The 15,886-nt window shown below is 38.5% G+C and overlaps 1 protein-coding gene across 6 annotated transcripts in view; it reads right to left on the bottom strand.

The window, feature by feature from the left end:
- Window positions 1-6,553: 6,553 nt before the first annotated feature.
- The window catches only part of CAB39 (calcium binding protein 39), a 41,189-nt gene continuing 31,856 nt past the window's right edge, over window positions 6,554-15,886 (bottom strand). For all 6 annotated transcript variants that reach the window (XM_040566511.1, XM_040566512.1, XM_040566513.1 and 3 more), the window contains exons 5-9: window positions 13,490-13,658; window positions 12,670-12,729; window positions 11,984-12,049; window positions 10,976-11,119; window positions 6,554-9,169 (exon numbers count right to left, since the gene is read on the bottom strand). In XM_040566511.1, coding sequence (XP_040422445.1) covers window positions 8,981-9,169; window positions 10,976-11,119; window positions 11,984-12,049; window positions 12,670-12,729; window positions 13,490-13,658 — 628 coding nt within the window. In that variant the 3' untranslated portion in view covers window positions 6,554-8,980. The remainder of the gene's footprint in view (window positions 9,170-10,975; window positions 11,120-11,983; window positions 12,050-12,669; window positions 12,730-13,489; window positions 13,659-15,886) is intronic.

Here is a 15,886-nt window from a genome sequence, read left to right as displayed (position 1 = left end):
ATTACTTCCATTTTCATCTCCATCAAAGCACCCCAAATCGTGGCCCTGATCACAAGAAATAAAAGCAGCTGCAGCCTTCCTGGCAGCAGGTTTGTCGCACTGCCTTTTGCTGACAACTGCTGTCTGTCGAACTCGCTGACCAGGGTGGACGTTTCAGAGTCCTCTGAATGCTGCTAAAGCGCAGACTTTCATTTCTCTAGCACATGCATGTCTAGCTGGATACCACTGGCCTACATAGCCCACCGCAGCCACAAGAGACTTCCTGGACGAGACCAAGACATTTCAAACTCTGAAACCGATGTGACCATGAACAAGCAGTATCTGGCCCAGATCTGCTTCCATGCCCTCTAATACTGTGGCGGCAAAAATGGACAGAAAAATACCTGAACCGACAGAATTTTCTTCAAGGTATGAAGAACACCAGGTCAGAATTGTCAGTCCTCTATCTGGGTAGAGGTGCCTCCTCACTTATCTTCTGCCTCCTACAGGTAAAAGCCACACTGCAAGATAAGGGCAATCAAATTTAAACCATCTCCTGGCAGTCAAAGGCCTTTAGACCCTTGATCTGTGGACCTTCTCCCCCCCACACACAAAGAAAGCAAAACCTCCCTGTACAGTGAATGTAAACCTGTAGACACTGCAGATCTTTCAGAAGCAAACCACACAAGTCCAGAGGTTCAACAGTCAAAGGCTGAAGGATGTCACTCCAGCAGCTTACCTCTGACAGCATTATTTCCAGCAGCCTTCAAACTGCACAAAACCATGGCAGAGGGTGAGGTTGGAGAGGCGTGGAAAACGTTGGCACAAAAAGCAGTTTCACAGGCAAGAGTGCCACAGGTATCATCACCACCCAGTGCTCTTCAGAGGAGGCTTCAGGCCAGCCCTCGGAACAGACTTCAGATCAGGCCATGAAAGTCAGTTGTCTGGGCAATGTTTCAAGCTCATTTGTCCCTTTGGTGTACCAATTTAAACAGTCTTTGATTTCTAATTGCTTTTTCTTATTCTGAGCATGCGAATGAATAAGACACAAAGCAGTGGAGGGGAACTGGGTCTGACTGAGATACTTACCGTGCATGTCAATTGCAAGGGTCACTCTGAACCTGGGCACTGGGGGCATAAATTAGTCCTCAAACCTGTCACTTCTGGTAATGGCGCAGCAAATCAAACGGCTGCAGCAAAAGCAGTCTTTTTAAGACTAATGGACTGAGAGAACAGAAAATCTAAGATCTCATCTCCTCTGCAGTGTTCAGAAGATTCAGTGCAGGCTGCTGCCTAGTCACAGGATGATACAGATACAACCTACATGAAGAGCAAGGTTCACCTGTAGTAACACCCTGTTGGCTAGCCCTAGATCAGGAGGAAGGAGACTGCACCAGCCACCTCCCTACTGCAGAGAAAGGAGAAAAGATTGCAAAAGCTCACTCATTGACAGAGCCCATCACTGACACCAGAAACCCAAACACAGAAGCAACGTGTCTACCTCAGGCTTTATACAAACAGGAAGCATTTCCAAAGCAGAGGTGAAACACTGGCTGCTTTATCAACCCGACAGCAACTGCCAGGTATTTATTCAGTGCCCTGCACTGCTGTGTGTAGGCATTGGTAGCCCCTGGCCTCCTAACATTACCTGGTCAACCAACCCTTAGGACAAAGCTGTTGCACCTCAACCATCAGTGAAGTTCACCCTGGTGAAACCATGCTACTGCTGCTCCCATCCTTGTCCAAATCACTGTCAAAATTCTCATGTACCTGATGCGGTGCTGTGAGCCCCCTCTGTGCTGCAGTCATTATCCGCTCTCACTTTGCCCATTCGTTATTTTCCAGTGATAAACTGATAGGTGCCCACAGGAAACCACACGTTGCCTGCAGCAATGATATTGGGTGATAAACTTTAGAACTGGGAAAAATGATTAGACATAAATAACTGCACTTCTTATGAGACTCAGCAATTAGAGAACATTTCCCAAAATATCCAAAAGAGCCCTTCGGAAGAGGACTGAGAAGACAAACAGCAGAAATCGGAAGGGGTGGGCAGCAGTTGAAAAAAGGGATTTGTCACAAGGATTGGGATTTTTAAAGTGAAGAATCAGACTCTGGAGGAGAGAGATTAACTAATGGAAAACAGTGCTGCAGAAAATAATCCTTTATAGAAATACATATAAATTCAGAAGCAAGGAGTGGAAGCACTGGAAGAGATTAGGATTTACAAGCTACCATATCCCCAGACCAGAAACAGTTCAGCTAACATGGCTGAATTAACATAGTTATCTGAGTCAGATGGGTAAGAAACCTGCTGTTCACACTGCACTGCTGTGTTAGGAAAATACTGACAGCTCTGCTGCAAAATTGGATCTCTTCTGACCTTTTTATCATTGCCCTGTCTTGCTCCATGTTCCCTTTCTCCTGGAGGGTTGTGCCTGCTGCGGAAGAAGCAGTGTGTGGGATGAAGCTCACCCAGGAGACTGCAGAGAGCTGACTCCACAGCAAGGGGCAGCTGTACTGGCAGCAGTGCCGCTGCTCTCCTGACCAGGACGAAGCTGGCAGCAGAGCCCACAGAGCTGGAGAAATGAGCTGAAACCAAAAGTTACACAGGAATATTTCACCTCGGGTGTCACCTGACCAGCAGATTTTTATTTTATTTTTTTTCAAAACTACACTGTGCTTTACTGTTCATTCTGAAGAGCAATCAGCCAACATCAATATCAATGCACTTACTAACAATACCTAGGTTTTGCACATCTTTATTGTTTAAAAAAAAAAAAAGGACTTTATTTTTTTGGACTGGTACTTTTAGTACACTCAGTAACTCACCGTTCTCACGAATTCAGCCTACTTTGCTTTTTCACATTCAAATCTTATACCAAAGCAGACTACAAAAACACCTGTGCACAGATGTCACATATTACTAATTACCAAAAGTGCAATGTGTAGTCAAGGGAAATTTAATTCATACTAAAAGAAAAAACATCTCAGAAGAAACATCCAACTAAAAGAAATGAACTCACTCAGAGCATAATGCTCTTTTACGAGTTTCTGTACAGAAATTTAAATTACCCCATGCCAGTATTCAGTTTATTCCATTGTTCCAAAGACATAAAGGGAGAAACACATTCAGACTGAAAAGTAGCTGTGAGAAAAGAAACATGCTTTTCCTTGATATTTTAGTAAATAATTCTTCACCACCCCTCTCCCCTTCCACCTGCAGGTTCTGCTCAAAGCAAGTGGATAACCAAGAGAAGGTGGGCATTATAAACTTGAGTTTATATATATTTATATATAAATAAACAATAGATATCTACAAGCTATTCACAACCTCCTTTTTCTGAGTAACAAACTTATCTCATACTTCCCTGCAGGTTTCTAACTGTTGTGTCACACTGATGATAGCTTTTATCTACGCTTTTTCTAAAGCATTGCTCTGATGTGACGTCCAACCAAGATTCAGTGCTGATCAGTATTTCTGCGTCTCATAAGGGCCCCTCAAACATTAAGGAAATGCAGCAATGCACACTTGTGATTGCAGTTCAGCTCACTGGCTTTCCATATTGTTCTACAGGCTGAAGGAACATTGTAAAAACCTAGCTCAGCCAATAAATCATTTTTCTTTGTGAGATTTTTCTCCTACTTCTTTAAAAAACAATGTTAGAACTTTTTTCTTTTGTAAAAACTTATTATTGTAAATCCTTAAATGTGGCTTTCGTGTAATTATCTAGACATTAGCTGGCACAACACAGCAGTCTGTAATTCCAGAGATGTAAAAAAAATAAAATAAAATAAAAAACAGGGAATTAGCTGCTGCAAACCAAGTTTTATATCCACATGAACCTTTTGCAACTTTTGCTCTCTCCAGAGTGTATTTCTCAGCCTCTCTAGGTGCCTAAAAGCCTGCAACATATTCTGATTTCTCTTAGTGATGGGCTTTCTTTTAATTCCATGCAATCTGTACAATCTGTTAAAGAGCTGAGGCTAAAATCTTGGTTTGTTCACACCTCAACTATTTAAATGCTGTACTTCCAGGTACTGCATTCCTTACCTACATGCCGTGAATTATAGTTATGAACTCTTACTTTTCTCTTTCTTGTTGAAATTTAAAGAAAGTCTCCAAATAAGACTAAGCAGTATTAAGTCATGTTTAACATTTGTTTTAAGAATAGGAGATTTTCAATCAACACTTGCATTTCTGTCCCCCTGAATTTCATCATGGTAGGACGTGAGGCACTCCCAAAGACTGCCACAATAGGAAGAAACAAGAAACTGTAAGGGGGACATCCACAACAGCTTAGCCTGCTGGGGAAAAAATGGAAAAATGTGTACCATTGACTTAGTTTTGGGCAAGACAGTAGACAACTCCACTCACAGGCATTTATCTGGAATGGTACATACAAAGCTGTTCACATGGATATAAAAGTACCATATTTATGTCTCTCATTTTTTCCAGATACCACTCCAAAAAAATAGAATCTACCTTCACATTAGAGCATATTTTTTACCTTCCCTCCTTCTGTACATGCCCTCTAGATCAATCCTTTAGTTTTAACGTTATTAGCAACACGTAAGGCAGTTAGGCTAGTGTCACATCCAGACACATAATGCTTTCCCACAGCAGACAAAATACTGTGTACTGGAGTCACACTCAGCCTCAAGACTACGTAGCTGGAAAATTCTCCTGCAGTAGACAGTGAAAGTCTTTAGCATAAGCAATCCCTTTATGATAAGTGACAGAAGACCAGTTCTGGTCAGTGCACTTCTGAGCAAGAAGAATTCCTTATTTTTGCAGTGTAAAACAGAATCTGCAGTATGAGCCTTTAAAAAAAAAAAAAGCTTATCTTTTTTAGACAGTATTTTGTTGTGAATAAAACATGCTTGCCAAAAATATAATTATATGCTGGCTGTATGACACAGGGTGTTTTTTTGTTGTATCAGCAGATAGCTTTAAATGGGAAGCAGAACAGGTCTCTTTTCCAAAAATAACCAATTTCGTTCAAAAAATGCAATATACTGGTGTCCCTCTCTCCTCTCCTTTCTAATTTAATTCCCATTTTGATTCCTGCCTCCAGTTACATGGGATTTCAATTGGATCCAATCAGGTATGCTTGTAAGAACAGATTTCAACGCTGGCAACAGCTCTCACAGAATAAGCTCAACGCTAGTTTAAATAGATTACATGCAAAATAACAGGGTTAATTTTTCTCACATACAAGACTAACTATCAACTGTAATTACAATATGCTGAAAAACTAAAAGAAACAGAACTTTAACAGTTTTGCAATTGCCAAAACCTTTGAAGAAGGGTATCACGAGAAACCACCAGAACAACAACAGAAAATAAAGCCACTGCACCCAGTGAGATGGCAGCAACTCAACCAACCAGACACGCAGGGTACAGCAATGGGGACAGAAAATTACTCAGCCGAGTAGTTGGCAAAAGTCCAGAAAATAAAGAGAGGACAGAGGTTGGGGAAAGAGCAGCAGCAAAAGGAAAAACAGATGAAGTTGTGTCCTAGGACCAACTTGGCAGGCCAGAGAGAGGCAAACTTACTGCACGCAGCTTTGTATGTGACCTGGTCCCATGTGCTCCAAGGGCAGCTTCTACTCTGGTTCTGAGATGTCAGCTCATGGGCCATGTCCCTCTGATCAGGTCTGCTGGGAAAATACATTTTACAGGTCAATACAGTATCTCTTTGCTTTCCTATGCTTTTCTCCCTCATTTGTTTCAGCCAAACACCCATTCAGGTATCCAACTTGAGCACTATTTTTCATGACCAACTTGAGCACCGTTTTTCATTAAAGTGCACAAGTTGACTACAAGTATAAATTAGTCCTTCCCCTTGTAACATGCGGTCTTAGTCTCTGAAGAAAAATAAATAAATAAATAAAACTAGGTATAAAGGCTCCAAGAGGCGTAGCTGCTAGTGCAGGCTATAATAGACAATATTTTTGTCTGCAGCATTCGTATGTTCCCAGCAGGAAACCATGTTTTTCAGTAATTTTGCTAAACAAAACTCTGAAGAATCTACAACAACCCCCCTTAAATGTTGCTTTTTTCAATATACCACAGTGATCCTCTTGACATCGCCACTTAAGGGGTTACCTGTGAGTAACAGAGGCAGACAGCTTCAGAGATAAAGAAACCATAATATTTCCTGCGGAAAGAGTTAGCAGTCCCACGCGCTTCTGCTCCAGAAACACGCAGAGAAGGCAAGGGCCTAAAATTATCAGGGATTCACTTCCACTAATCCTGTCTCTGGATGCGATGCATGACATAGCATCTCCTCTCTCTTCCCTTGGTCATGCCAAGAGGAACAGAATCAGAAAATAATAGTACATATAAGCAAGAAAGGCTATCAACAATTAATTAAAACTGATTGTATCTCTAATATAGCACTTTGCCTTAGTTCCTTACAAATGTTTTTTCAACCCAGAGTTGTTCATGACTTAGAATTATTTCCTATTTAAAAGCGAGAAAGCTGAACCCTTCTAAGGCAACAAAGGTAAAAAGATTCACATCCACAAGAAACTTACGATCTTCAGAAACACAGTAAAAACACACGCATTTTTCTTCAAAATTTTATTTCAATTTAAATTATGGGGCCAGCCAGATTTTTTTGGATAAGAAATGCATTTTCCTCAGGGGAAATGAAATGCTACCATGGAAGTAGAATTACAATTGTATACATCTCTTATTTAAAAAGAAAAAAAAAAAGAAAAAAACACACACAAAACCAAAAACCGCTCACATTTAAATAACTTGTAGTAATATCCTTAAGCCTTCAAGCGGATAAGAAACCACTTCCAGAACAATAGCTTTTTTTTGTTTTTTTTTAATACGAAGAGCACGTCAAATGAGCTTTAATTTAAATACAACTTCTTTTCGAAAGCCAACATTCAAATGTTTTCACATATTAAAAAAAGTTACCATAGCCATTATTTCCAAGACCTAATATAGAGTAACCTATAACCCAGTCCAAATGTTCTCACTCCTTTACAGATACAAATCTTTTAGCACTTCTACATTTTTCTAGAGAGGAAGCCTTACATGTTATGGTGAGTAACTTGGCAAATGATGTTTTCTTCCACTCAGCTGTGATAAACCCAAAAAATAAGAGACTGTTGGTACTGAACTATATCATCACCTCATGGCCAATTTTGCCTGCCTCTATAAGAGATCTCCACGAAGAGCAAGCTATTTGCTTTCCAGTAGGCAAAATGAGTCTGTTTGCAAAGGACGCATTAAGGAATTTCCAAAGGCCAATTCTAATGTTAAGAGAAATTTTAAACTACTGAGTGAAAACACTTCATTTTCTGGAGCTGACTTCCCTTGTGAAGGCTTTCAAATCAGCTTAAATGTCACTTAGGAGTTTCATTTTGCTGACTGCAAAATATTTTAATTAGGAAAAGGACAGGAAGCAACAAACATTTTCTATAGCATTCTCAATCAGATTCAGCCATGCAGAATTTGAACTTTCAGACTCCAATCCATACGTTTGGTTGGTTGTGATCTTAACGTTACTATATGATGGATAAATACAACTTTAATAACATTGTTTAGCTATATTTAGTAGATTCCTTTTGTATGGTCACAGTAACAAAAACATGGTGCAAAATCAGAGTTGTTTTTTTGTTTTTATAAATACTGATAGTTTGCAGCATTAAAAAACAAAATCAACAAAATTAAATCTTTTGTTACCCTAGGACATCTATGTAATTATGTTTCTTGAAGTCAGAGGGGATTAAATCATTCGCTTTCATAACTACTGTACTGAGTTACCTACTGTAAGAAAGAAATGATGCACTGCAGGCTACCCAGAAGTAAGAGGAATCAATATTAATTTAGCATAATCTTTGCCATTTGCAGAGCGGGTGAGCACAACACTAGTTTAATTGAATAAGGCCAATAGTATCCAGTAAGAATCTAGTATCAAGGGTTCCAGTTCTCTATTTCAGCCTACTCTAATTGATGGCACCCCATTAGATAAGTGAATACAAAGAATTTGTTGTGTTTTTTTCTTTTAATGCTGCAGTACTTAAGATTGTTAAATCAGCATTTCCATGTGATCTGAAGTATTCAATTACATATGAGCATTCATTTTGCAAAACTCAATATTAGGTAATAGTTACAGACTAATACAATAACATTCCTCTGCTGTACAAATTAAATCATATTTTAAAGAAATGAGCAGCCTAGGAGTTATATACAAAAGAAACCAGCAAGCACTGTTGAAATGAAATGCAAAATGTCACTGCTAGGTCTACTGTCTGAAATACCTTTAAAAGTAAAATTAACAAAAACCCTTAGAACATATTTCCAAGTTTACAAGTCAATTCTCAGAAAAATCAAATCATGTCAAAAAAATCTATAAAGCAGTGAAAGGCATATATACATTTTCCTTATGAACCTTGAGATTTCACTCTTTTAAAAGTTGCTAAGTTTCAATATCAGTTTATCTGCAAGACAACTGTTTATCCCAATAAGCTCACATCTTAGATACATTTCCCCTTTGATTACAAATAAAGCACTGCACTTTTTTTTTTTTAATCAAGGCATATAATCTTATACTAGGGTGCCAGGAATGCACAGGTCACATTGTGCTCATATCTCAAACAAGGTAAGTGCAAACATACAGATTTATTCAGATTTGCAAGCATGCAACCTGTTACTTAACTACATTAATACCTTCTTTCCTAAACCAAACTAGTATCTATATGTTTGCGTTCATGAACCTAGAATCTTTCTTTTCAGGACTCCTAAAACAAGCAGTGTCTTTGAATTCTGAAATGACACAAATATCAAGAAAGTCCACATTGTGCAAGAAAGCAGCAGCTATGTTTTTCAACTTGGACTAAAAAAGAAAAACAAAAACCGTTCACTGAACAGCAGATTAGCAGTAATGTTCCTCATGAATCGATAAGAGTGCCTGATGCTGAATATCTAACAGCAAATGCTGAACTTGGGTTTAATATTATAGGGGTTTACTGGAGATTAAGCTTCTTGCTGTGCTGGTCTCTTCAAATCCCTGATCTGTTTAACTAAATAGGTCTTCTCATCATTAAATTGTTCATCCTCGGTCCTGTCATTCTGAAACTTGCTGAGGAACTCAATAAGTTTGGTCTGGTTCTTTAGAAGGATGTCTAATATAGGCTGTGTCTTGTTAGGATTGGCTACAAACACCTGCAAGAAAACAAATGGCATTTAGTGTAATAGTAGGAAACAGGAGTTTAAGTTAAAAACACAATCCTACTCAATATCCCAAAATGTATACAGAAAACATAATGGAGGAAATCAAAGTTTTATTTTAAAACTACCTCGCCCCCCTTTTTTTTTTATTTTAATTAGAACAGAAATCAAACATCAGTACTGAGGTAAATTTGGTTTGCACAAGTTGATTAGCCACAATACCCTCTGCAGAATCCACTGAAAAATCCCACAGTCAAATTCTGTAGCAAATAGATCATCCTATATTGTATACGATATCAGATGGGTATATTAAAGTTCACTGAAAACTTTTATACCTCAAGCTGTAACTCCAAGCTCTTAGTTATTTGCTTGTCTGCTGCAAAGTCAAAATGTATCTGTTTTAACATGCAGACTACATTTAGGCTTTGAAATTTAGCTGGCTTGGTTAAAACACTGCTATCCTTCATAGCATCATGCAGCATGATGAAAACACTTCTGAACTCTAACATGCTTCATGTTTTCACATAAAATCATGGATTCCTCCTTATCCTACTGTACTTCATCTCTCTTAATTCCAAAATTTTCTAAGAGATCACTCTGACAAATCATATAGAAGTTCTTAAGTGCTTTCCAAACAATTTTTTTTTTTAAAGACCATAGAATCACAGAATAGTTTGGGTTGGAATGGACCTCAAAGAGTCCCTGGCTCCAGCCCCCTACCCTGGGCAGGGACACCTCCCACCAGCCCAGGCTGCTCAAAGCCCCATCCAGCCTGGCACTGGGCACTGCCAGGGATGGGGCACCCACAGCTCCTCTGGGCAGGCTGGACCAGGGCCTCACCACCCTCTAAGTGAAGAATTTCCTTCCAAAATCTAATCTAAACCTAGCCTATTTCACTTTAACACCATTACACCTTGTCCTACCACTGCACTCCCTGACAGAGGCCCTCCCCAGCTTTCCTGCAGTCCCCTTTAGGCACTAGCAGGCCTCTGTAAGGTCTCCCGGAAGCATTCTCTTCTCCAGGCTCAACAACCCCAACTCCCTCAGCCTGGCTCCATCGGAGAGGTGCCCCAGCCCTCTGATCATCCTCTCAGCCTCCTCTGGACGCACTCCAACAGGTCCATGTCTTCCTTATGCTGGGAGCCCCAGAGCTGAGCGCAGCACTGCAGGTGGGGCCCCACAAGAGCAGAGCAGAGGGGACAATCCCCTCCCTCACCCTGCTGGCCGCACTGCTGTTGGTGCAGCCCAGGGTACGGGTGGCTTTCTGGGCCACAAGCACACGTTGCTGGCTCGTGTCAAGCTTCTCATCCACCAGCACCCCCAGGTCCTTCTCCCAGGGCTGCCCTCCACCCATTCTCTGCCCAGCCTGTGTTTGTGCTTGGGGTTGCCCTGACCTAGGGCCTTGTTGACCCCCGTGAGGTTTCACACAGGCTCAACCCTCAGGCCTGCCCAGGTCCCTCTGGATGGCATCCCTTCCCTTCAGCGTGTCAGCCCCACCACGCAGCTTGGTGTCATCAGCAAATTTGCTGAGGGTGCACTCAATCCCCTCATCCATGCCACCGACAAAGACATTAAACAGCACTGGTCCCACCTGAGGAATGTCACTCATCACTGGATACAAAGATAGCTATTTGTAAAGATGGATCATAATAGCAAACAGTAGTTCTTTCTTATTTAACCACTTAGATATTCAGATAAGCTTCATTTAGACTCAGCTAAGTAGTTTACTCAACTAAACTCCTGTTTGGTTTTGTTTTGGTGTTTTGTTTTTTTTGTGCATGTGTTTGTTTTTAAACTTACCTTAAACACATGAAAGGCCTCAAACTGAATGTTACGGCTCTTGTCTCGTAGAAGGTTCATCATTAGTTTGAGATTTTCAGGTTTACTGATGTATTTCGTCATAATTGTGAAGTTGTGTCTATCCAGTAATAATTCACCAAGAAGCTAGAAGTGGAAAACAAGGTGAAATAAGTGATAAGAGACAACTTACAACTGCTTTTAAACATGCTGGATAATTGACATCAGTCTGTAAAAGTAGAAAAAGTCAAACTAAAACATCCTTTTTTTCAACATGCAACTGAAAAATATCCTTTTATTCCCCTTATGTTATGAATTGGGATTGAAACTAAAAGTCTTTTTCATTTTTTTTTCCCACAACTTCATTATTTTTTCTATTTACACAAAACTTATACATCACCTGCAAGAATTTGGTAAGGAAAGGGAGTTAGTATTTCAAATGAGAAATATCTGCACTTCTTTTGCTACCTACTTTGTCCAGAAGAGAAGCAAAAAAAAAAGCAGACACTTCAGTGGATTTTATACACATATTTCCCACATATTTCCCTACCTCCTTAGCTCTCAAAAGTACATAGAACCTCTCGCTGTGGGGAGCACTGTTGCAGGAGTAGTAGGATTCCTCACAAGTACCACCCTTGCTACAAGTTAACTTATATTTATATTTATGTTCAATATTTCTGATTAACTTGAATTGCTGTAGTCACATTATGTGAGTCTTTTTATTAAATAATATGTTGATATTTGTTGAAGGAAATTAAATGATAAATAAACAAACTCTTGCAGATAGCCATTTCTGCATAGGGAGAGAAATGACTTGGTGTGTACTGGATGCCAAATAATGGCAGGCCTGGACTAAAAGAAATTAAATGATCTCAAGAATTAAAACATAGGAAAAAATTAAAAAATACATTACCCAAGGCAGTAACTTAAGTAATTTAAATCAGTCAACCCACCTTGAAATTGAAGACATTCTCTAATTTTGCATCTAAGAAGAAGAAAAAATTGCTTTACCTTAAGTGACTGTCTCTTTGTCACGTAATTTTCCGAATGAAGTAACTTCTCGTATTCACTGAAGAACTAAACACAGAATAAAGAGAACGGTTAAAACCTTTCCAAGAGCCACAAGTGCTCTTCTTCCAAATTATTATAAAAAATGGAGATGGAAATCCATAAACAAAAATGTAAACAAAAACTGAAATCTCAGTAGTTTCCTGTAAGTCAGTGCTGCTTAAAATTTGTATATGCTTTAAAAATATATGTATTTACACTTTCAGTAGGGTTTAATGTTTAGACTGCAATGTATTGAAAGCATTTCTTGTTATTTCTTGAACTATAGTAGTTCTTGTCACTGAACACTATTCATTAATTTCAGAAGTCCCCAGATATCTTGTATTCTTGGTCTGTTACGCATTAACACAGACAAATGATAAAGACTAGGAAAGGGTTCCCTCTAGTGGAAAAAACACATTTTCACAGAATTAGATTTTTGCCTTAGCCTCTTGTTTTTACACTTCTTACATTCAACTGTAAGATCTTAATGTAAATTGTACTGCTTTGACAGAAATTACTTTAGGTTCATTTGGTTTAATATTGTATATAAATTTCCAAAAAGGAATCTAAACAAGGTAAGAAAATACTGTTTTATTCAAAGATATACAGCACTAGAAAATTCTGAATAATGAAATGTATTTGCTCACCCTATCGTAATGTTGTTCCAAAAATTCCGCACTTAGCAACTTGTGTCTTGTAAGCAAATCCTGTAAAAGAGCAAAAACAATACTTTCTGTAAAATATTTATATGGTACTTCCACATTCTGAATAAACTAGGAGTGCACATAAGACATCCAACAGACAATGTTGCTATTTTTTTTAAACAAAGAAGAAACTTAGGATATGAATGTAGTTACTTGTACACATGACTTGCTAAGGACCTTCCGATGAATTAGGAAAAGTCTGCTACATGTTAATTCACACAGGTCTGTGGAATTATCATTGAAGAATGGCAGTTATGGATCAAGGGTATGCTCTGCACAGAACTATACACAGTCGAGGCTGAGACCCACTATTCAACACTGAGAATTATTATGCTTGTAGTCATGTAACTGATTTTTTGTTGTGGGTTGGGTTTTTTTGGTTACGACAACAAAAAAATACCTCCAGAAGTAGCATCAAATATACTCAATAAACAAACATAATGCAATGAAAAGGAGTTCACTCACTTGAATAGCTGGAGAGACAGACTTAAAATTCCCTGGCATGAAACTGTTCATGTATTAAGAGAATACACGGTACTTTAAATCTTGCTTTCTAGAATTGTTATTGGGAACAGAGTATGCATGTTTAAAGGAACATCTTGCATTGTGAGAAATAAGGAAGAACAATGTTCAGCTTACCCATTTGCATCACCAATATTCTTCTCCTCTCTCTAACCCTTTTTGCTCAAGAGTGTAACACACAACATCTGGGTTCACATAGTGGAAAACTACAGAAATAACTTAAATATGGGGTGTAATTTACCTTGAATGTGGCAAATGCATCTGAAGCAATGTCAAATGTCGACATTTCCACATATCTGAAGAAATCATAGAATTGTTCTGACCACAAGATTATTTTAGCAAGTGGTTCATGTCTGATGCATTCTCTAAGCATTATCCCACAATTTAGAGCAATTTCTGGAGATTCGTACCTGTTTAAAAACAAAAACCACAGATTCTTTATAAATACTTTCAGAAGTTACCATTGCAATGCTACACTAATTACAATTTTCAGTTCTATTATATAAACAAGAATTCAAAGAATGAGGTACTCATTTCTGTATTAAATTTCACCTCCTAATACTTCTCTGAAATATCACTGAAATCACTGCTAATTTATTGCCAAATTATTGCCAATATACATTCATAAAATGAGAAACAAGATTAAATAAAACTATTTTCTTCGTACTCAAAATCAGTTTTCTTTTTACGTATTGGTACAATTGCAGAGATCTGGAAAAGCAGCAAGTGATCTGTCTTGAAAGCTATTTGCTTACAGCTGACAATAATTTACATAAAACTACCCTTAATATGAGTTTTGAAGCTAAATGGTTAATAATACTGGACATTAATTCATGGCCACTCTTTCATTAAACCATTTTTAGCATCACTGTCTGCTCTATACACCACGGGCTTCCAGCTTGACATGTTGGCAGCAGCGCCCTCTAATTTTAAGGATTATACTCTCTGTGCCCGAGTCTTTATTGCCTCAAGCACAGTATCTGCAACTTCCTACAGGAGACCTTCTGGAACATGACCATCACTGATTTGATGAAAGTGATGAAGCCGTCAGGGACGGCTTCATTTAGAAATTGTCACTACACTTTCTTGGCAGGCTTTCCTGCTCAAATACTAGTGTGTTCTCTCAGACGATTTTAGCATATGCCAACAGCAGCTGCCAAAATCTCACAACAGTGTCTCTAAGACATATTTGACAGAAATACACCTCTGTACTTTCTGCCACCTCGAGTTCCCAAGCACACTAATAGTAGGAAACAGGATGAATAAGGGTCTTTCTGACCCCAAAACTACTCTCAGCATGTTGCAACATAGGCTATCCCAATCCACAGACAAGTTGTGTCTCTTGTTACCTACCTGCTTCTGAAGCAAAGTCCCTTATATACCTTCCACCTAAAAAGGCCTTGGACCTAATGCATCTGAAGCCAATTTAAATTCACCAGCGTAACTCCGGAGCAAAGCATTATTGTGTGTACTAAGCACTAACTAAATTATCATACAAAAACATTTGCTTATGAATAAATTTTCACATTAAATGCTGCAATACTCTCCTATTTAACTTGTCACGAAGTCATGGAATCTACCGGACTTTTTGTAATTTACCACATAGTTTAAATTAGCATAAATTGACTCAGACAGATACCAGATGTAACACTTAAGTCATTAAAACTAATTAAATGCCCATTTCAAACATCCTGACTTATGAATATGTTTCAACAATCCCTGTCAGAATAATGCGCTCTGAAGAGTGACAACACAGACTAAGAATTAGGACAACTGTGTCGCAATCCTCATTCAGTCACACATTAATAAGAGCATGCTGAGAAAGTAGTTCCATATCTCTGCATCTCAAATTCGTCGTTTTGTAAATTGTTTTGAGGAAGTACTGAATCAATATCCTCTTTCATATTATGCCACAATTAATAATTGTTTTGCCCTTATAAGATTTAAATCTTCCTTCTCAGAATCATGGCTGCAACACAGGAAAAAAAAGATATCAAAGCACCTCTGGCAGACTGTACATCTTACAACATGAAAATAAACTAGCCCAATACACCATGTATTTGGCAGGTTTCACTCTGAACTTGATCAGCATCTCTATTTACTGCTATGAACTAGGAGGAGGAGGAAGGAATAACAAAATAACACGCCCTGTTCAAATGTTAAAAATATATTTGATTATCCTCATATCTCAATGTCACATAGGCAAATATCTCACTGAAAAGTATGTCCCTTTCCTTCATCTTCTAGCTACCCCAGTAAGTGGATTGAGTACTAATCAACTGCAGTCCATGGAAGCTTACTGAAGTAAGCTTACCCAGAAGTTTTAATATAAATTATATAATTAATACTTGAAATGGCTACACTTCAAGAATAGCTTATTAATATTGATGAACTTTTCTATCCCAGAATTATATAGTGGAGTTGCAACTTTCAGAACTTTCCTAGTTAATGGTAATAGAAACGTGAACAATTCTTTTTACATGTAGCACATTCTCAATGTTTTTAAATCTTATTTTAACAAGAAAATGCTAACAACATATTTCTACTTTCACGTTTGAGCTCCACAGCTCTACATGTGCAACCGTGTGTTCAGTATGACATGATTCTCCAACACCAAGAACCAGAAGTAATATCATAG

This window comes from Cygnus olor, chromosome 9 (genome assembly GCF_009769625.2).
Source record: "Cygnus olor isolate bCygOlo1 chromosome 9, bCygOlo1.pri.v2, whole genome shotgun sequence".
NCBI classification, from domain to species: domain Eukaryota; kingdom Metazoa; phylum Chordata; class Aves; order Anseriformes; family Anatidae; genus Cygnus; species Cygnus olor.
Note: the sequence above shows the minus strand (reverse complement) of the source record. Positions and strands in the feature narration are given on the sequence as shown.